The sequence below is a fragment of the Anabrus simplex genome, chromosome 1 (assembly GCF_040414725.1).
Source record: "Anabrus simplex isolate iqAnaSimp1 chromosome 1, ASM4041472v1, whole genome shotgun sequence".
Lineage (NCBI taxonomy): Eukaryota > Metazoa > Arthropoda > Insecta > Orthoptera > Tettigoniidae > Anabrus > Anabrus simplex.
Window position 1 is genome coordinate 1,013,770,627 of NC_090265.1, and position 21,355 is coordinate 1,013,791,981.

At 38.2% G+C, this 21,355-nt stretch overlaps 2 protein-coding genes across 2 annotated transcripts in view; both read right to left on the reverse strand.

Annotated features, from left to right (window-relative positions):
- Positions 1-872: 872 nt before the first annotated feature.
- On the reverse strand, positions 873-3,990 carry LOC137496967 (uncharacterized). The gene is made up of 2 exons (XM_068225171.1): positions 3,749-3,990; positions 873-1,637 (listed from the first exon to the last, which is right to left on the reverse strand). Exons 1-2 carry the CDS (start codon positions 3,988-3,990, stop codon positions 983-985), a joined length of 897 nt encoding a protein of 298 aa, XP_068081272.1. The 3' UTR covers positions 873-982.
- An 8,300-nt stretch (positions 3,991-12,290) lies between these two features.
- The window catches only part of MED14 (mediator complex subunit 14), a 286,657-nt gene continuing 277,592 nt past the window's right edge, over positions 12,291-21,355 (reverse strand). The window contains exons 26-28 of the mRNA XM_068225329.1: positions 18,508-18,642; positions 12,906-13,169; positions 12,291-12,820 (exon numbers count right to left, since the gene is read on the reverse strand). Coding sequence (XP_068081430.1) covers positions 12,650-12,820; positions 12,906-13,169; positions 18,508-18,642 — 570 coding nt within the window. The 3' untranslated portion in view covers positions 12,291-12,649. The remainder of the gene's footprint in view (positions 12,821-12,905; positions 13,170-18,507; positions 18,643-21,355) is intronic.

The window sequence follows — 21,355 nt, forward strand, 5'->3', positions numbered from 1 at the left end:
CGATCACATGTATCTTGGAAAATTACAAAACTTAGAATTGTTTTCCTGTTTGAAACCTTTAACTGGATACGTACGGAATTTGGAACATAATTGGTGATGTGAGGTCTTCGAGTCTCCAGACAAACAGAGTTCAATAAGAAACATTTGACAATTTACACAAGTACTATAATTATTTTATCTGATTCAGGATTTAATAATCTTTCACAATATAACATACGTAGGATATACTAATGCAAATATGATATTATGGTAATATATGTTTTACTCACAGAATGCAGACATTCTCATAAATTTCACGTTACCCGTTGTCACTTAAATTGTACAAATACACCGCAAACACCATAAATAACTTTTCACTGATTTCCTATAATCCAAAGAACAAGAAAATAACTAGTGCAAACAGAAATAATCCTATACATTAGAACGTGCAATACACTTTGAAACCAATTATACCGAGCTCGATAGCTGCAGTCGCTTAAGTGCGGCCAGTATCCAGTAGTTGGGAGATAGTGGGTTCGAGCCCCACTGTCAGCAGCCCTGAAGATGGTTTTCCGTGGTTTCCCATTTTCACACCAGGCAAATACCGGGGCTGTACTTTAAGGCCACGGCCACTTCCTCCCACTTCCTAGGCCTTTCCTATCCCATCGTCGCCATAAGACCTATCCGTGTCGGTGCGACTTAAAAAAAAAAAATCATTCTGCAACTGAATATTCCTGACTGAAGGTGTGAAATGTGTTGAGAAAGGCAAGGTCACATTAACAACAGCTCACATCACCAGTTAAAGAGTAAAATGAATGATAACAGAACCCAAAGCAAAATAAGCAGGATCTGGTCATCTAAAACATATACATTTATTAACAAGAAAGGTTCGCCCGAATGGGCATTAGATTGTAAACTGGGTTTTACAATAGTCACATTTATAATAACCCATAATATTCTGGAGTAACAGTCACTTTGTTCTATATGTTCATTTATAACACCATTATTTAACTTTCAAGTTGTGGAGGAAGTAATTCCACGAAATCTGCTTGGCTGTCAGCAGTGTTGTTGCACTGTGGTTGTGAAATTTCGTTCCAGAAGCATGCTCCTCAGGTGAACATACAGGCGCCAGAGACTGAAGTGTAGAATATGATGTAGTTGAGGGTGACCCGTAGCTACTATTATTTGAGGGTAGGGTATCGATAAAATTTCTAGTGCAGCTTGGAGACTGAAAGTCGTAGTTGCCAATTGAAGCTTCGAATAAAATGTTATTAATCCTGTGCTTTGCTAGAACTTGTACTCTTGGAGATACTTTTCTCAGCTCATTTGCCACATATTCTCCATATACTGCAAACTCATCTCTCATAATGGAAGACTTCAAAATACTATAAGCTTCTTCGACTCTTTCCTCTTGCAGATTGCATTTCCTTTTCTTGCACTTTCCACGATTCTTGTTTCCAAGTCCAATTTCCTCAGCAGGACACTGATTATTGTCCATGTTTTCTAAAATCTGATTTGATGGATCATCCACTGAGATTTCTGCAGAGTCTGGAGTTGCAGTGCGGAGTAAATCTGCAGTTTCCAAAGTCTCCTCCTTAAATAAAGAGTAACAAATCATTGTAGCTTGCAGGTAAAGAAGTAATATGAATAAATTAAGTCTATGTAACAATTAAATAATACTAATAAGAAAGTGACTGAGATATTGAGCGACATTAGTAACATCATTCCTTAAGCAACCAGTCCCTGATATGAATGGTGTGAACATGTTGCATATAGGGTCGGTTGGTGCTACATGTCAGTGGGCTCGGCTAACTGATGTGTAATACCAACGGCTGGCTCGGTGAAGAAAGCAACAGGAAACTACCTCACTCCTCATTTCCCTTGTAAACCTCTTCAGCGATACCTATGCTATCTATGGCAGCTTAAGGTAGAGCTGTTGAGGATTCAACCAGCTTTCAGGCTGAGTACTCAACATACTTTACTAATTTAACATTAAGAATTTCATTCTTCAGGTTCCGTATTGAATCAAGATTCACAATAGAGAAATGGGAAAGTTAATATCCACCTTTTCAATACAATATATTACGTGAAGGTTTACATTTAAAACATCACGTATATTTACATTTGGTACCGGTTTCGACAATGTTGGATGTCATCATCAGCCAGGACAACTATACAAAGATAGTCACGATTAATGTAATATATCTTTGTATAGTTGTCCTGGCTGATGATGACATCAAACATTGTCGAAACCGGTACCAAATGTAAATAAACGTGATGTTTTAAATGTAAACCTTCACGTAATATATTGTATTGAAAAGGTGGATATTAACTTTCCCATTTCTCTATTGTGTACTTTACTAATAACAAAATTATTGTCCTCAGGTTCCAAACAAACAAGAAGAGTGGGGAAGAGTATCACACGATTTTGAGACTTCATGGAATTATCCTCACTGCATTGGCGCGTGTGACGGAAAACATGTATTGGTGAAGTGTCCAAAAGGAAGTGGTAGTCAATTTTTTAATTACAAGGGAACTTTCAGCATCGTGTTGATGGCAGTCGCTGATGCAACATATTGCTTCCTGTACGCTAATATTGGATGTCAAGGAAGGATTCCGGACGGTGGAGTATTCCGGGAAACTGGATTTTACAAGGATTTATCACAAAAATTTTCTCTCCCAGATCCAGAACCTCTTCCAGGAAGAGAAATATCATCGCCTTATGTTCTTGTAGCGGATGATACATTTCCCTTACAAGAGCACATTATGAAACCATACTCTGGTTGTCACGACAAAGGCTCACCCCATAGAATCTACAATTACCGACATTCACGTGCTCGCAAAATCATAGAAAACTGCTTCGGATTGCTGGCCAGTGTTTTCCGAGTATTTAGAAAGCCTATGGAGTTTAGTGTAGAAAATGCACTGACTGTAACTACCACATGTATTTATCTACACAACTTTCTCAGAAAACGTCCTACTTCAAGATCTCTTTATTCGCCTCCGGGGACATTTGACACCGACACCCAAGATGGTAATATCATTCCTGGATCATGACGCGGAGTGTTCCAAGCTGATACAGGTATGGAGCCTCTGGGAAACAAACCACATTGGAATTCTCACGAAGCGATGTCAGATGAAGGCTGCGTACCATGGCAGGATCAGTATGCTTAGAGGTACGGGAAGTTTAGAAGCTTCTTGTACATTGCAATTTAATCATTATCAAAATATATTAGTTTAAAGTACAATATCCTAACCATATTTCGATTACTTTACCCCCTTACCGTTCATATTTCTAATAAACCTATATCATGAAAATGAACTGTGACACTAGAAGTAGACACAGTGAGGAAGAAAAAGATTGTAGTGAACAGTGTTGGAAGATTGCGCAATTAGAGTTGTGACGAATGGATTTCTAAATGACAAGTAGATTATCGTTGTGTGTTAACAGTGTACAAAGGAGAAACATTTGTTGTTATGCTATTAAACGATGTATTTACAAAAAACCTACAGGGATGAAAATGTCATACGGTACTGATACGTAGAATATATTATTATTATTATTATTATTATTATTATTATTATTACTAGTATGGTGTCAAATTATATTTTCATTGTTATCTCTAATTTTTTTTCTAGTGCAAACTGTTCCGTTACTAACAACCAGAAAACCAGACTTTGAATAAATCATGATCTTACTTACAAAAGTACATAATCACTGTCAGTTAACTATTTATTAAAGGAAAACGGTGGCTTAAAATCAACTCACATCACGTTCCCCAATGACACCTGACGAAGTATTTTTTTGCTCGGAGCATCGATGTCAAGAAGAAAGGTAAGTAGATTATACCCGAAACATATCTTTCCTCTCAGTGGAGAAGCACCACTCGTTTTCACTTTCTGAATTCTTTTGTGCTCCCGGTGGAAAGCTGTACGCAAATTTTTAATTTTCTTCTTCAGTTCCTGGACACTGCAATTATATTTATATGAGAGCCGTTTCAACGTATCCATCTTAATACTATCGTTTTTACAGTCACTCAAAGTTACATTCCACAATTCCGGAGCATTGTGGTAATCCTCAATTAAATTCACAGTTTTTTCAACAGCCTACTCCATCTTGCCGCACGGAAACTGTAGCACCAATCCGCACACTGTCGGATCCCGGGCGACACTGTTCAACAAGCACATTTTTGAGGCATGCGGCACCAGAGAGTGTTCGACAGATTGCAACATGTCTCAAGCTACACAGCCGCACGCTACATGTCGAGCCGTGTTTCCTCAATTGAAGGCTGACTGCAGCATGCGTCACTGTCGCATGCTTCATGTTGCCCAAATGTTGCCTCAGTGGAATCCCCCCTTTACTCTGCTGCAGAATACGCATCCCATGTGTGGTATAGATCATCCCACGCCAAGACTGTGGACCCTGCCGTGAATGAAGCTTGTAGATTAATCACAGGATGCCTGAAACCTACCCCTGTTGAGAAGCTATACAGTCTTGCTGGCGTTGCACCTCCAAGTATTTGTCGAGAAGTCGCTGCTGATCAAGAACGACTGAAGGTTGAGTACGCTGAAGCTCGTTCGCTGTTTGGTTATCATCAATCTCAATCTAGGCTGAAATCCAGGAAAATTTTCCTACAGACATCAAAGCCCTTGAAAGGACCACTAGATAAGGCAAGACTTCCCTTGTGGAAATCTAAGCAGCAAGAATAGATGGAGTCGTGTGAACATCTTCCGGCTGGCTACAATGAAGACTAGAGTGTTTGGAGGTCCCTTAACAGATTAAGAACTGGTGTCAGCAGGGCTAAGTCCTCACTTAAGTTACGGGGCTTCACATCAGAAAACAGCAAGTGCGACTGCGGTGAAGAACAAACAGTGAACCACATGTATCAACGCCCTCTCTGCACATTTTCATGCTCAGAGCAAGATTTAATGCTTGCTAATGACAATGCCATAGTTGTGGCTCAGTTTTGGAAAAGCACCATCTAGATGTACAGTAAATTTGGTCAATTTTCCTTTGTTTGTTAATTTTTGTAAATAGTCTAATTATTACTTTATTTTAAATGTATGATTAAGTATGCTTCTGACACGGGTAAATAAATAAAGCACATGATCCATGTAAACTATGATGAACAAAGGTGAAACCCCTGTAAGTACTCTGAACCAAGAACTCATTCTACCATCAACTCTCACTGTAGCCCAATTGTCAATATAAATGCCTTTGATTGATTTTAATAACCTATCCTTGATCCCATAGTCCCCCAGTATGGTGAATATCTTGTCCCTCGGTACCCTGTCATATGCTTTCTCTAGATCTACGAAACATAAATGTCTATCCCTCTCGTAGCATTTTTCAACTACCTGATGCATAATGAAAATCAGATCTTGACAGCCCCTCTGTGGTATGAAACTACACTGGGTTTCATCCAACTTCCTCTCCTCAACCACTGAATGCACCCTCCCTTTCAAGATGCCAGTGAATACTTTGCCTGGTATACTAATCAATGAGATACCTCGATAGATGTTGCAATCCTTCCTGTTCCCTTACTTATAGATAGGTGCAATTACTGCTTTTGTCCAGTCTGAAGGTACTTTACCAACACTCGTGCTAATCTTACTACTCTATGAAGCCATTTCATCCTTGCCTTCCCACTATACTTCACCATTTCAGGTCTAATTTCATCTATACCTGCTGCTTTATGACAATGGAGTTTTACCATCCTTTCCACTTCCTCAAGCGTAATTTTACCAACATAATTTTCCTCCTCCCCATGAGCTCCGTTGTTAGCGACACCAGCATGAAGATTTCCTTTTACGTTGAGATTTTCAAAATATTCCCTCCACCTGTCCAGTGATTCCTTGGGATCTATGAGTTCATTTCCTTTTCCCCTCCCTTTCTAAGATTCTTTATTACTGTTCAGAAAGGTTTCCCTGCTGCTTGACCAGCCTTTCTAGGTTATTACCAAAATCTTCCAAAATCTTTTTGGATTCAACAACTATTTGTTTTGCTCTGTTTCTTTCATCTACGTACAATTCCCTGTCTGCACCAGCCCTTGCTTGGGGCTATTTCTGATAAGCCTTCTTTTTACGTTTACAAGCTGTTCTCACTTCATCATTCCACCAAGATGTTCGCCTTTTCCCATCTTTACACACAGTTGTTCTAAGGCATTCCCTTGCTGTTTCTACTACAGCATCCCTGTATGCCACCCATTCACTTTCTGTATCCTGAACTTGCTTACTGTCTACTGTTCGAAACTTCTCACCAATCATATGCATGTACTTCTGTCTAATTTCCTCGTCCTGGAGATTTTCTACCCTTATTCATTTGCAGACAGATTTCACTTTCTCTATCCTAGGCCTAAGATTCTTAGTTCACTACATATCAGAGAGTGGTCTGTTTCATCGAGAAATCCCCCCAAAATCGGTACATTCCTAACAGATTAACTGAATTCGAAGTCGGTTAAGATATAGTCTCTTATGGATCTGGTACCCCTACCCTCCCATGTGTAGCGGTGCTTGAAGAATGTATTAATAGCTGCTAAACACATACTAGCACAGAAGTCCAGCAAACACTTCCCATTCCTATTAGCTTCTATATCTTCCCCATATTTACCAATCACCCTTTCGTATCCTTCAGTTCTATTCCCATCTCTTGCATTGAAATCGCCCATTAGCACTATCCTATCCTTGCTGTTGACCCTGACTATGATGTCACTCAATGCTTCATAAAACTTGTCAATTTCATCCTCATCTGCACCCTCACATGGTGAATACACTTGGACAATTCTCGTCCTAAATCTTCCAACTGCCAAATCTACCCACATCATTCGCTCGTTTACGTGTCTAACAGAAACTATGTTGCGTGCAATAGTATTCCTGCTGAACAGCCCTACCCCACACTCTGCCCTTCCCTTTTTAACACCCGTTATTTTGTGGCCCGTCTTGGTTCGTACCGTTGTTATCCATGTGACATTATTTATATTAGCTGTGTTTTTCTTGGTGTCACAACTCGGGACACTGATCTGTGTCTTACAATCATTGAGTGTCCGTATTGAGTGAATGAGTTTTGTTGCACCTAGGAAGTGTATTATGTTGCCTTTATTCTGCGGTTCATGATATTATTCATGTACCAATTTGCTCTCCAATGTCCCCATTATGTGGTTGTGTATCGGAAAAGCAAGTGCATGGGAGGCTGGTGCTGCGTTGGCATTTGAGTTGTGTATGGGAGAGGTATTGATAATGTGAACTGGACATCCAATGTTGTGTGGGTTTGGCCTCGCAAATCCGTGCGAGACATTATTTATGAACCGTACTTGTACACTTTTGTGTTTTTTTCCTTACCATTGTTCTCTGTTTGTTGGAACCTTCTAACTATAGGCGCGAGTGTTCGAAAGAGAGATATGTAAGACGCATATCATATTCCCTAGGTGTGTTGTTTGTTTGTTCTTATCTTAGCATTTTCCTGGCCACTTGCATTTTTTTTTTGTGTGTGTGTGTGTATTTGACTTCCTATTTTCTTAGCAACTTATTGTTCATCCTTGATATTGGGTGCCATGCTTGAGCGTGACTCCCCCTCCCCCATTTTGTTGTTGTTGTGTTGTTTTGCTTTTTGGCCCGGCCGTGTTTACCTTTCCGCCTTTACCTTTTGTGAAGTTCATTGGAAATCACTGTTGTGAGTTTTTATTTTTTATTTTATGACCGTGTGTCATGTTCGGTCAATGCTTGTCCTGTTGAAATGAAAAGGCACATGATAATTGCTTTGGGCCAAGGTCTGCGTAATCCAACAAAGATATTTTGTTCTTAAGGTAACAGTTTCTTTCCCTATGTTCTGAATATATTTATTATGAGTGTTGAATCTGTTGACTGGATCCTACTATGAGTAGACACAATGCTATGATGGTAGTGAAAAAGTTTATATGTGTTGATTTCATGAGGCCTGTTTTCATTCATTATTTTATTCGTTTCTGACTGATATGTGGCCGTTTATGTTATTTTGGTTTCCTTATGTTTATTTAATAAACTTTGCGTTCACTACTCGGTGTTATTATTTAAGGAGTAGGACGGACAGCCTATTAAATTTTATCCTTTTGATTTAATAGGCTCGAGTTCAGTTCATGACTTTTCTTTTTGGTTATTTTCAAGCTGGTTTGCGCAAACTATCAAAAGGTATTTATTTATTGCCCCGTCACCTCTGGTTGATTGGAGCTTCTACTGATTTTTTTCATTTTTCGATTTCTTTCTGCCTGTGCATGTGTTGTGTTTTCTGGTTATTTATTCCTCGGTGCTCATTGTGCCCAACCTTGCTGTGGGCATGCGAGAAGAATAACGTAGGCTGGTCTAGCACAAGCACATACCATATTTATTTAACTAGCAGAGGGGCGCAAGTATGAAAAACGTATGTGGGTGTCTCAGAAATTTATTTCTTTGTGAACTTTTTTTGTAAACATTTTGAGAAATAAATATCATTCTGATGATACAGATTCATTAACTCATGTCTGGGAAAGAAGCCATGTGCGCACAACAGATATTTGACTAACTTTTTGGGATGACTGAAAACTTTTGATTATTATTATTATTATTATTATTATTAATAACTGACAGTGAAGAAAGTGGTTAGATGGATGAAATTGTGAACAGTGAGTACATACAAGTATAGATACTAGGTCATGCAATTTAGTGAAGTGAAACATGTAGGAATGACGTAAAACTCTTAGGAAGTTCCTGAGTTTGGGACACTGTGCCGGCAAAAATCCTAAGATTATAAAGCACATGAGGTTGGAGATATCTGAAATGACCATTGAGTGTGTTTGCTTTCACAGACACTTTAGGAGTGGAGATTGAAGGAACTAGGATCTTGGACTTTTGTGGTACGAACGGCAGTTGGACTCAGGACTCCACTGAAATCAGCTAGGAGGAGATGGATAACTAAACACACCATTATGAACCTCTCAAAGTTTGAATGGAGACACAATGAAGAATAAGGTTGAGTACAAATTATATTCTAATGCACGGACACGTAGCATGATGATGTAACTTCAATGAATTGTAAATATTAGACAATAGGGTTTAGATCAAAGGTGCCTATAACACAGGTCACAAAATGTAATTTTAGCAGCAATATGAGTGGGTTTTCAGTATGTGTAAATATGCACTTCTTTCATAGGAGTTTATTGTTTTTCTTTTTGGGTGCTTCACCATGTATATTTTCAGTTAAAATTATATAACTTTGTGGTTTTGAATGCCCGCAGTTTTTGGAATATTTAGTTGTCAGTATTAGTACAGTTCATAATGTTCACACCAAGAGGGAAACATTACCAATATAGTGAAACAACCAGATTCCTACAATGCTTGCAATGTTTTTCAAGTAAGGTCGTTCATATTTAACTTGGCTGAAAGATTGTTTGCAAGAAGTTTTAAACTAGCTCCTACGTTTTCTCAATAGTTCAAAAGGAACTTCCGTTTCAAATACGGACAGCAACAATGGACATTGATTCCATACAAGATGTTATGGCAGGCTTGTCAATTTCAAGTTAATTTCATTTTTTAACATTGAAGACAAAAGTTTTTGCAAGAAGTCAGGTCAATCTGTGTAAATAATGTGTATATATATATTTATATCTTTTGCATTTCCCAAATAATCCTTAAAAAGACATTGGGTTCTTCTTCTTCTTCTTCTTTTTTTAAAAAATACATTTTTTTCAGTTTCTGATTTGAGTTTTGTAATCTACCACGTGATTTTATGGCTGATGAAGTCTCAAACAGAGACGAAACATGTCCCTAAATATCTTTAATAAGTGTTTAATTAAATAGTTCACTTGTAAAGTGATGTGTATTGATTGGGTGGACCACAACCTAGCATTGTTTCTCAGTTTTAACTGTAACAATACGGATCTACAAGATGAAGTTCGTAACTTCTACTAAACTGCAGAATGGCGGAGCCCTGGATCATCAGCCGCGAAAAAAGCCAAACATCAACCTTCGAGAACAAAGACAATGTTGATCGCATTCTTTGACAGTAAAGGGTTAGTTCACCAGGTGAAACAGTGAACTTCTTTACATCGAAGTCTTCAAAACGCTTGCGACAAGCAATTTGACGTCACCACCCTGATTTTTGGCAGTTGCAGGACGGGTTCTTACTGCACGACAATGCAAGACCTCACACTGCTTTATTTTATACCGAGCATCTGGCCAGACATCCTGTCACTGTCGTCCCACATCCACCACATTCGCCCGACCTCTCGCCTTGCGATTTTCTCTTGTTCCTCAAGTGAAAATGCGACTGAAAGGAAAATTTCATCAAGATATCGCAGACATCCAATGGGCTGTGACACATGAACTTACAAGCATCGCAGTTGACAATTTCTCTGCTTGCTTCCAAGACCTCCAGAAACACTGGCAATTGTGTATAGATAGCCAAGGGGACTAATTCGACAGGAGCTAAGATCATTACTTGGTAAGTGCAACTTTTCTATTTTTTTACTACCTCAGTCCAGGAACTTTTCTGACATAGGTTGTATGTAGCAAAATACTATGAGTTGTGAATAACCCACCCTTCTTCCATAAAACTCAACATTTCAGAAACTTGACACCCTCTCAGACCAAATTAGGTTGAGTTTACAGGATTATACTCTATAATTATATGCTGACCCTGTAACCTACTGTAGAGCAGAGGAGATGAGTGCCAGCATCAAGGAAAGGAGAAAGGCATAATATATAGTATTATAGGAGCATGGGTTAGGCATGATCACCTAATACTGAAATCTACAAAGTAAAACTGATATTTTAATCATAAATAGAGTTAAAAGCATATGTACACAGTCAAAATAAAACAGGACAACAAAAGACATACAGAAGTTATTAATATTAATGAGAAAAACTTCTCAAAAGGTACGAAAAGAGAACAAGCACTCTATAAACGTAATTATAATTGTGAAAGTAATAATTTGTTTATGAAAACAGTAAACAAGAAATATATACAAACTTTTGTCAGTCATCAATATATCTAGCTAATACGTTGTAGGTAAAGGTTGCCATGAAGAAATAAGAGACAAAAATAAGTTCAACGATACAGCACAAACTCAAACATTTAGATTTGATTTCCTAGTTTTTTTAATATCTAAGTTTTGTGACAATCTTCACCAATGACGTAATAGCTGAAAATATTAATACGGTAGAATCCTGCTAACTCGACTCCCGCTAACTCAAAAACTTGACGAGCAATAATTTTTCTTCTTTTTAAAATCACTAAATCATTTATGCTGATCAGGATATAAGAGCCAGGTTTCTCCCTTCTAATGAGACTTTGTTTGTCAACCAATGGACCAGGAAATTTTGGAAGCATTGAAGAAGAGATATAGATGTAAACTTCTTTCTTCTCTTGTCTTAGCTGTGGAAGAAGGGTGTGATATGATTGATAAACTAAAGAAAATAGACATGTTGGACATAGTGGGATGGATATATGAATCTTGGAATGAAATTACTGTAGACAAATGAGCTAATCCACCTAATCAATACAATATAAAATTAGTACTTCAATTTATTTTAATATTGGTACTAGCACTATGCTATCTATTTTTGTTATATGTATGGCCAAGTAGCTTTTAACATGTTTTAAGATCTTATGGCTGATAATGGCCTAATATCAATAGGCCAAAATTAGTACCAAGATTAAAATAAACTCAAATACTAATTTTATATTGTACTGATTACCTCATTTGTCTACAATAATTATATTGTCATCAATACAAAACATGAAAATTATAAACTTTGATTCTGGAATGAAATCTAGCATATAAGCCTCATTCGTTCCTAGAGAAATTTGCTGGATCATTCAGGAAATGTGTTTCAAGAAAGCAGGGAAATTGTGAAATAGTGGACTTCTTGAAGAAAATTCCAGGCTGTGAGGATGTTACTGGTGATGTAAGAAAATGGATGGGGTAGGATGAAAACTATGAAATTTTAAATAGTGAAATAGTTGTGCTAGTGAAAGAGAACAAAGATAAAAATGAAAATGAATCAGAAGACAAACAGATCAAAGAAAATGGAAAAGTTAAAAAGATGACTCACAATGAAGGACTACAGGCCGCTGAGGGAATGCTCCATTACATGGAAGAGCAAGGTGCAACTATGTGATGAAGCTGCAAGAAAACAAAATGAGTATAAGAGACAGTCAAGCATCACAACATTTTTTTTCCTACAAAGAAAGTCATTTCTTCAGTTTTGTACGCAATTTTTTTTCATTTTTAACAATTATTTAAGAATATGTTGTACTTTTCTGTGTCCGGTATTGTGCTAGAACTTTCATTAGAACTAGAACTTTCATATACAGTAAAATATTACAAATTGTGAATAACCCACCCCTTATTCCATAAAACTTAGATTTCAGAAAGTTAGTGCCCTCTCAGTCGAAATTAGGTCAAGTCAGTGGGATTCTACTGTACTTTATTCAGGTAGATCCTATAAACTACAGGTTAGTGAAGTACTGTCACTTTCTTTTTCTTTTCTTCCTTTCTTCCCTCCCTTCCAAGGGAGGCAGTTAAATCTCTCTAGTCCTCCTATTTACAAATGCTGGAATCAGTTTTATGAACATTTGGAAACGTATAAAACACACTATATACAACATTCTGTCCAAGTATTATAAAACATGGAACTACGCCATGTAGAAGGGTAAATTTCATTGAGGTCCCATCATAGGATGTTGAGCCATATTCATTCCAACAGCGTATGGCATCTGTGGTGGTCCACCAGGTTGCTGTGGGGGGCCAACCACTCCAGCAGTCATTGGAGAATGCATCTGCATGGCCGGCGACTGCTGCATGGATGTAGGAACTGGAGATGACACAACCTTCAAAGAAGAACCAAGGTGCAATTAACAAACTATGGAAAAAAAAAAAAAAATCTTTCATTGGGTATTTACTGTACTAAATTACCTGGGAAGGTGGTTCCGAGGGCAGAATGAGATTTGCCAACAGATCTCGCACAGCAGGAAACAGGGAACACTCATTCTGACTGACTCCAAACTCAGCAAATCGCTTAAGCTGAAGACTTGCTGCTGTAGTGGCAGAGGCCGGTCCAGGGTCTCTCTTTTCTGCTAGCTGGGTGAGGTTTGTACTTACATCATATACAAGAGGAAGTACTAATGATGGTGGCTCAATACTAGCTGGATACTGCACACCAACTCTGGTTATTTGAAGCTATAAAATAACATCAATGAGTTTTAATTGTTATTTCTCATAGACTGATTTTATTGACAGGGAATACAGGTAAGTAATTTGTACATAAATAGCCAAGAACAATGTTTCTGAGTGGTCATAGGGTGGTTCTCACATAGAATTTAACGTTTATGGGTTTGTTCGTTGAACAAACAAGATACTTCTCCACAAGTTTTTAAATGGGAATTACTGATATTAATGCCCACTATATGACAAATTATGCTCTATTAAATGCTTCCTCTGTGGATCAGTGGTAAAGTGTCTATCTCTGGATCTCTAGATTGCAGGTACAAACCCAGCAGAGGTAGTCAGGTTTTTCTAGGGTGAGAAAAAAGGGTGATTCACGTTGTATGAAGTGTGCATGTAAAAGATATCTGGTGATATATTCAGTGTGTACCTAACGAAATTAATTAAAAGTCAGCCACAGATCACCCAGTAGACATATGCTTCTCTGTAATTTGTTGGAATAAAAATGGTATATTGAAACAGACAGCCTACATGGCATCAAATCAAAATGCATGCACAAAGTAGCTTAGCCATATCATTATTATTATTCTATTAAAAGTGATTAGAGTGGAACCTCGATTCTCCGTTTTTGGAGGGACCACGAAAAAATAAAACGTACAACACGGGAAAAACGGAAAATCCGGGAACGAATGAACCATCAACAATTTGGCTAAACGTCACAAAAATGAAATATGTATACTTATAATCTTACAAACGCCCCTAAACCAAACCAAACTACAGCCCCAATGGGCCTTCCGCCTACCAAGCGACCACCCTCGGTCCGAAGGCCTGCAGATTACGAGATGACGCATGGTCAGTGCGACCAATCCTCTCGGCCGTTATTCCTGGCTCTCTAGACCGCGGTCGCCATATCACCAGTAATCGAACCCGGGCCCTCCGGGCGAGAGGCAGGCAAGTTAGACCGCAAGGCTGGCTTCAAACATTAACTACCGGTATGCGACTTTAAAAATCTTGAAACTTTACATTCAGTTTTACCAGGGAAACTTCGTCAGTTTCCTCTGAAAACTTCGTCATATTCCTTTGAAAACTTCTTTCAGTTCAGCAACTTTGATCAGCTAAACGCTTCGAAAAATCTAATACCCGTAACGCCAAGCCAAACAAAAATCGACCACAAGTAGTTTTTCATTCTCTAATGTAATAAAATAAAGCACATTAGATACAAAAGCGTCCAACAAGATGGCAAAATCTTTTTTTAAAATCTTCCATTGTAATTTGGTCACCGGTATACTGTTCCTAGTCAGTTCATGGAAATCTTGTACCGCATAAATTAGGCCTACATCGACTTTTAAAGGTCTTGTTGAACTCGAGAATATGGTTTTGAAAGTATCAATCCTCAAGTTCTCGAATGCATTATATTTAATTCTGCCCGTCACTAATAACAATCAAATTGGAAAGAGAAAATATATCATTAACACTTCCGAAATTATGATTATTTGCGACCTTGAGCTCAGCTGGAAAGTGCGCCCGCTGTACAAGTTGGTACGAGTGCGAAATGATACAAAGTTTTTAAATGTAACGTGCACAAATAAAATGACTGCGGCTTTTATAACACTAACACAAAAACGTGAAATTCCCAGTCTTATATTAGGACAAAAACAGTAATAGGCAATTCCAAATCCACCCACGGCTTTATGTATGTAAGGTGCAACATCTGTTCTGGTCTCGACAACATAATCGTATACGATAATATTAAAATACTAAATTTGTGTTACATTGGTGTTACTTAAGAAGGAGCAGTTTTGATTACTGCCTGAAAGCCCAGTGACTATACAGTGCCCTGAGGGCAATGCCGAAAACCTGTTCGGCGATACACTCGAAAAAAGTAAAAAAAAACAACAACATCTAACCCTGAACATAATGTAGACGTTTTGCAAGTACTAACATTTACCGAAACTCATTCCGTCTTCAAACAGAGCTGTCAAAATGTGCTCTGTCTTCTTCCAATTGTCGTAGGCACTCTGTTTTATGATTTCCGAGGATTCCGTAAACAATATTACCCGAATGCGATGCTAAGACGATCCCTTATGCAAGTTCACCGCCGATCGCTTTTCCAGTACAGTACTTCTTCAAATGACCACAATGACGGGACATCAACACCATGATCCGTAGGCTAAGTATGCCATAACTGTCCTTCCGTAAGATACAGTTTCATGAAAAACGCGTGATCGAGGATTTAGCGTTGATGGGACTGAAATTTCTGGACGGTTGATCCAGGAAATAGTTTCTTTGAGGAACGGATAATGCGGGATTTTACAACGTGATTTAATTAGGATGCTCGCGGGACCACGTAATTTGAACTAATAATACGGGAAAATGTTTCCGGGAACGTATAATCGAGGTTCTACTGTATTTGAGTAGAGGATTTTGGGATAATTAATGACAGGAAACTAAATCTTTCACTTCATACTAACCAAGTCTTATCCCATGCATGAGATCTCTCACTGATTTCTTGAAATTCATAACTTAGGCTACATCCTATTAGAAAATTCTAAGAAAAAAAAAAAGAATAGGGGCAGGTTCAGGTTTACATCATATACAAGATGGTGGCTCAATACTAGCTGGATACTGCACACCAACTTGGGTTATCTGAAGCTATAAAATATTATCAATGGGGTTTATTTATTATTTCTCGTAGCTTGATTTTATGTACCTGAATAACGATCTGAAAGCTAACTTCTTAGTTCTTGAAAAGGAAGTTTTTACTTGCGTGTACTTTATATTATGATAACTGCAAGACCTCCAGTTTTACGTGGAATCCCAACCACAGACACTGACTGGGATTCAATCTGTAGACGTCGAAGAATTCTTAGGGTTCATCACTATCTCTTGGCCCAATTTTTCTTCTTTTTTGCAACTTCAATAGCAACCAATTGGATATGAGTTCCAAATTCTAAGCAAGCTACAGTAAGTTGATGATGATGATGATGATGATGCTTGTTGTTTAAAGGCGCCTAATATCCAAGATCATCGACCCTCTACAGTAAGTATTCATAATTTGGTTAATTTATTATTTTATGTTTCTCACACCTAGTCACAAACGAATAGCACTTCAAAAATACTGAAATTTTGGAATAATTATACACATGGGAACACCTAATCTACCTGTTGGTTCTTCTTCAACAGGCAAAAGAAACATTTGTGAGGCAATGAGTTAAGTACCTATCTACTTCATAGATTATTTATTTATTTATTTATTTATTTATTTATTTATTTATTTATTTCAAATCGTCCAAAACTATATTTTAGGTCTCGTATATACCGTATTGAAAGAAGAATTCCATGTTTATTGGAGAGACCACAGATTTCTCTGGAAATGATGATAAGAAGGAAGTGGTATTAGATGGGCAGTCAATAAGCAGGATAGAACTCAATGCATTAGGCAATAGTGAAGTTCAAGAATATGGAGTTGTTCATCAGGAGAAACTATGGAGGGCAACATAGTTTAGAATAAAAGCACCATAGCATCAGAACAATTGTAGTACTTATTTCAGGATATTGAAGAGATCGAGAAGAAAGGAAGTAAAGAAGTTTTATAGGCATTGCATATAGCAGTGAGGTTATAATTTTAAAAGCAAGTAAATTCAATATTTAAATACCAAGGCATTCGATATTTCTGAACATATCTCTACACATTAACAGTGAAATCTCCACTTAGTGTTGGCCATACGCTATCAACTGCTTTTCTTATTCAGCGTATCAGCATAGCTGTAATGCACGGGAATGTAACATCCATTCTTGGGACATTACCACCTGGTAAAGAGCTGGATGAAGTATTGCTTCTTTAAGACACGACTTTGTATTTTATAGAAATTGAATTTTAATAACTTGAATCTTAAATACGGTAAATATTTTGAAAGAATGTTTTATGTATGAGGCTATCAAAAATAATCACAAGTAAAAAAATATGGAAAAAACTAAGATCATTAATAATCACAAAGGTATTTTCTACTGGTCCAGATAGGCTGACAACATTTTTGCCATCATAAATCAATAAGAAACAGATGAAAAACTATCTTAGATTACCTCAGTTCCATAGATCCTTATATTAAATTCACCACAGATTATGAAGTTAACAATTCTTTAAACTACCTAGATCACATATCCACATGTTTCCAGTCATGCGAGCAGGTCAGGAATGGAATGAATGAAGCCCCCTTCTAGTGGCGAGGATAAGAATTGTGCTGGCCGCCAAGCATGTCACATTCTTCTGGGGCAATGATTGATGACTGACAAATGAAATATCATTGGAGTGTGTTGCTGGAATGAAAAATGGCAGGGAAAACCAGAGTAACCGGAGAAAAACTTGTTCCGCCTTTTGTTCTTTTCTGACCCTAACGCTATTAGAGCATTCGAGGACTGGGGAGTCTTTCATCTTCACATCCTTCATGGCTCTTGTCTTTCTTTGGCCGATTTTTCAAAATGTCAGATCCCTTCTATTTTTTCTCTCTGATTAGTGTTATATAAAGAGGATGAATGCCCCATTGTACTTCTCCTTAAAACAATAATCACCACCAGCACCACCACCTTATCGGGATTACTCTAAGTACCTAGGTGTTAATATAAGGAATGACCTTCGTTGGGAAAATTATATTAAGGAGGCTGTAAAGAAAAGATAGTCATGCATCAAATTTTGAAAATGAGACAAAGTCTCTCCTAGTGCCTTGGCACTGCCGATGGCTTCAAGTAGCCTATACAGTGGCCTTCACAGTATACACTAGCCATATATCTTGGTAGGCATGCTATTTATTTACCAACTGATGATCCCAAATGAGCACAATGGGGTGAAACAATGGTAACCAGGAATGAGTTGGCTGAAAAAATTTGTTATGGCCAATAACGGACCAACTACATTGGTATTAAAAGAGTAGCGTTATGAAAATGATGCAAACTTTGTACTGAGAGGACTTGGGAGTAACAAGAGGAGCTGCTTGACAACGCAGTATATTGGTATTATGCAGTATGTTCCGAGATGTCAGTGGAGAGATGGCATGGAGTTACATTAGGAGATAAATATGCATTAATTATATTTGAAGATAGGAAAGAATGTAATATGAAGATAAGGTTTGAAATCAAGAGGACAAATTGGGGCAGATATTCATTCACAGAAAGAAGAATTAAGGATTGGAATAATTTGCCAACAGAGAAGTTTGATACATTTTGAAGTTCTTTCAAATCATTTCAGAAAATGACTAAGTAAACAACTGATAGGGCATCTGCCATGTGGTTGACAGCCCTAAAATGCAGATCAGTGGTGATTAAAGTCTTGAACATCAGATATACAAGTGAGACTTACAAAGAAGAGTATCTTGTTTCTGCAGACGAGCACAGCAGCCATGCCTGTTGGTACGATGGGTGTAGCTGAAGGAGGAATCCGCAAGGCCCACTGCACTGCCCACTTCAACTGCTGTTGTTGTATGAGGTTTGGCATCTGTAACAACAAAGTTACATTCAAGATTTTAATTCAAGCACAGTATATGATGATGATGACGACGATGATAATAATAGTTATAATAATAAAACACTAGACTAATTTTTAAGACCATGAGTCTGAGAGAACGACTGAACAGATTGACATCATAAAGCATTCTGATGAAAGCTCTTGGCCTGTAGATTTGCAGTCTTTAAGAGCATAAAAATTTCTTGCCATGTATTTTTAACATACTGAGGTCAAAGGCCGTATGGGCTGTGTTATTTATTGCGGAGAACGAAGCCCGCACAGAGTATGTTCTCTGGTTTTCATCATTGTTAGTGCAAAACAAACATACTTTATGCACTGATCGGCTCTACAGCATAAGAACCAGTTCATATAGCCTTTGAAATAAATATAGATTGCAGCAAACTACAGCTCTACACATAATGCCAGCCGTGCGTGAACATAGACTGAACAACAATGATTTATACTAACTGAAAAGACCTACAGATGGCACACAATATTTATGTGTTAAATATTACATAGATTTATCTCTTTTACAAACAATTCTGAACGGTTAAAAACTAGATAAACTCAATATCAGGCATATTTTATAAGTTAAAGTTACACGTTGAACTAAAAAAGAAAGAAAAACCTACTAATTTCAATCCACTATTTCCATGGTAAGGGAACTATCAATTGGGAACATGCATCATTTTCAAAAATATTTTTTTTGAAAAGTACACCAATGAAATAGTACGTAAACGTATTACATTGTGGTATGTTGCCTTGTTTTCTACCATTAAAAAAATATTTAATAGTGCCTTTCCGCAAGGCGAGTGAAACGGCCTCTGACGTAAGCGGCGCGCTGTGACGTCACGATCCCGTATCGCATGGAGCTCTACCAGCCGTTGTGCATCAGCCGTTGCTAAAGCCGATTGTTTGTTATTCATGATCGCGAATAACTTCAGAATGACAGAAGAAAGGTTCGAAACAGCGCAGTCAGACAATCTATCATGTGTAGATGTCATCATTCTTGAAAAATAGTGACTTTTGTGGCCGCAGAATTTCGCGGATAAAAAGCAAGTTTGTAAGTGGCATCTTTTATATACGTGCAATGTACTGTAACCCATAGTATTAGGATAACAACTGAACCTGGATAGATATCACATCACTTTCAACATTTCCTTCTAGACTGATTCCCCTATTAAAGAATAACATTACATTTTCGGGCTTTCAGCATTAGTAAAGTAAGAAATTGGATTTCAGCACTAACATAAACATATAGGTAGCATTATAGTACTAGTCCGCTTCTGTGGTGTAGTGGTTAATGTGTGCCATTCCCGGAGGCCCGGTTTCGATTCCCGGCTCTGCCATGAAAGTTGAAAACAAATAGTACGAGGGCTGGAACGGGGTCTACTCAGCCTCGGGAGGTCAACTGAGTAGAAGGGTTTCGAATCCCACCACAGCCATCCTCGAAGTGGTTTTTCGTATTTTCCTACTTCTCCTCCAGGCACCTAAGGCCACGGCCGTTTCCTTCCCTCTTCCTTGTCTATCCCTTCCGATCCTTCCATCCTCCAACAAGGCCCCTGTTGAGCATAACAGGTGAGGCCTCCTGGGCGAGGTAATGGCCCTCCTCACCAGCTGCATCACCATACTCAAAGTCTCACGTTCCAGGACACTGCCCTTGAAGTGGTAGAGGTGAAATCCCTCGCTGAGTCCGAGAGAAAACCAACCCTGAAGGATAAACTGATTAAGAAAGAAAGAAAGAAGGAAAGAAAGAAAGATCATAGTACTATAGGGCTATAATCTATCATTCCCAAAAAAATATATATTTATGGTTGGGACAACTGGCCTACTCACTTCCGGGGCCCATGAAAGAGAATTAAATATCTTTGTGGAGGGAAAAAGTTAAACATGATAAAGGTAAATATGACTTCATCTAGTTTTCACAAGTCGGGCTGAGTGGTTCAGACTGTTGAGGTGCTGGCCTTCTGACCCCAACTTGGCAGGTTCGATCCTGGTTCAGTCCGGTGGTAGTTGAAGGTGCTCAAATACGTCAGCCTCGTGTCGGTAGATTTACTGGCACGTAAAATAACTCCTGCCGGACTAAATTCCTGCACATCGGCGTCTCCGAAAATCGTAGAAGTAGCTAGCGGGGCGTGAAGCCAATAACATTAATTACATTTGGCTTTTAACAAGCTGAGCATATCAGGAAAGAAAAGTGTCCTGGTGACATTTTAGTCATTCAATACAGGAATGTCTTTGGGTGCTGTGACTTTAATTTTTTTTTCTGTTTGCTTTACGTCACACCGTCACATAATGGCGACGATGGGACAGGAAAGGCCTAGGAATGGGAACAAAGCGGCCGTGGCCTTAGGTACAGCCTCAACATTTGCCTGGTGTGAAAATGGGAAACCACGGAAAACCATCTTCAGGGCTGCCGGCAGTGGGGTTCAAAACCCACTATCTCCCGGATACGAGCTCACAGCTGCGCGCTCCTAACCGCACGGCCAACTCGCGCGGTATTTTTACCCTTCGGTTTATTGACTTGGCTTGTATAACCTAAAACTTAGGCTAAGTTGGATTATATTTTAAACACCTACATCACTATTTTCACCTGTGTGCAATTATGTTATTTATTTCATTAATATTATGATAATTATTATAATTGAGCATTGTTAACTTATAAGACTCCAACAGACAAGCATTGGTTTTGTGTAGAGTTATA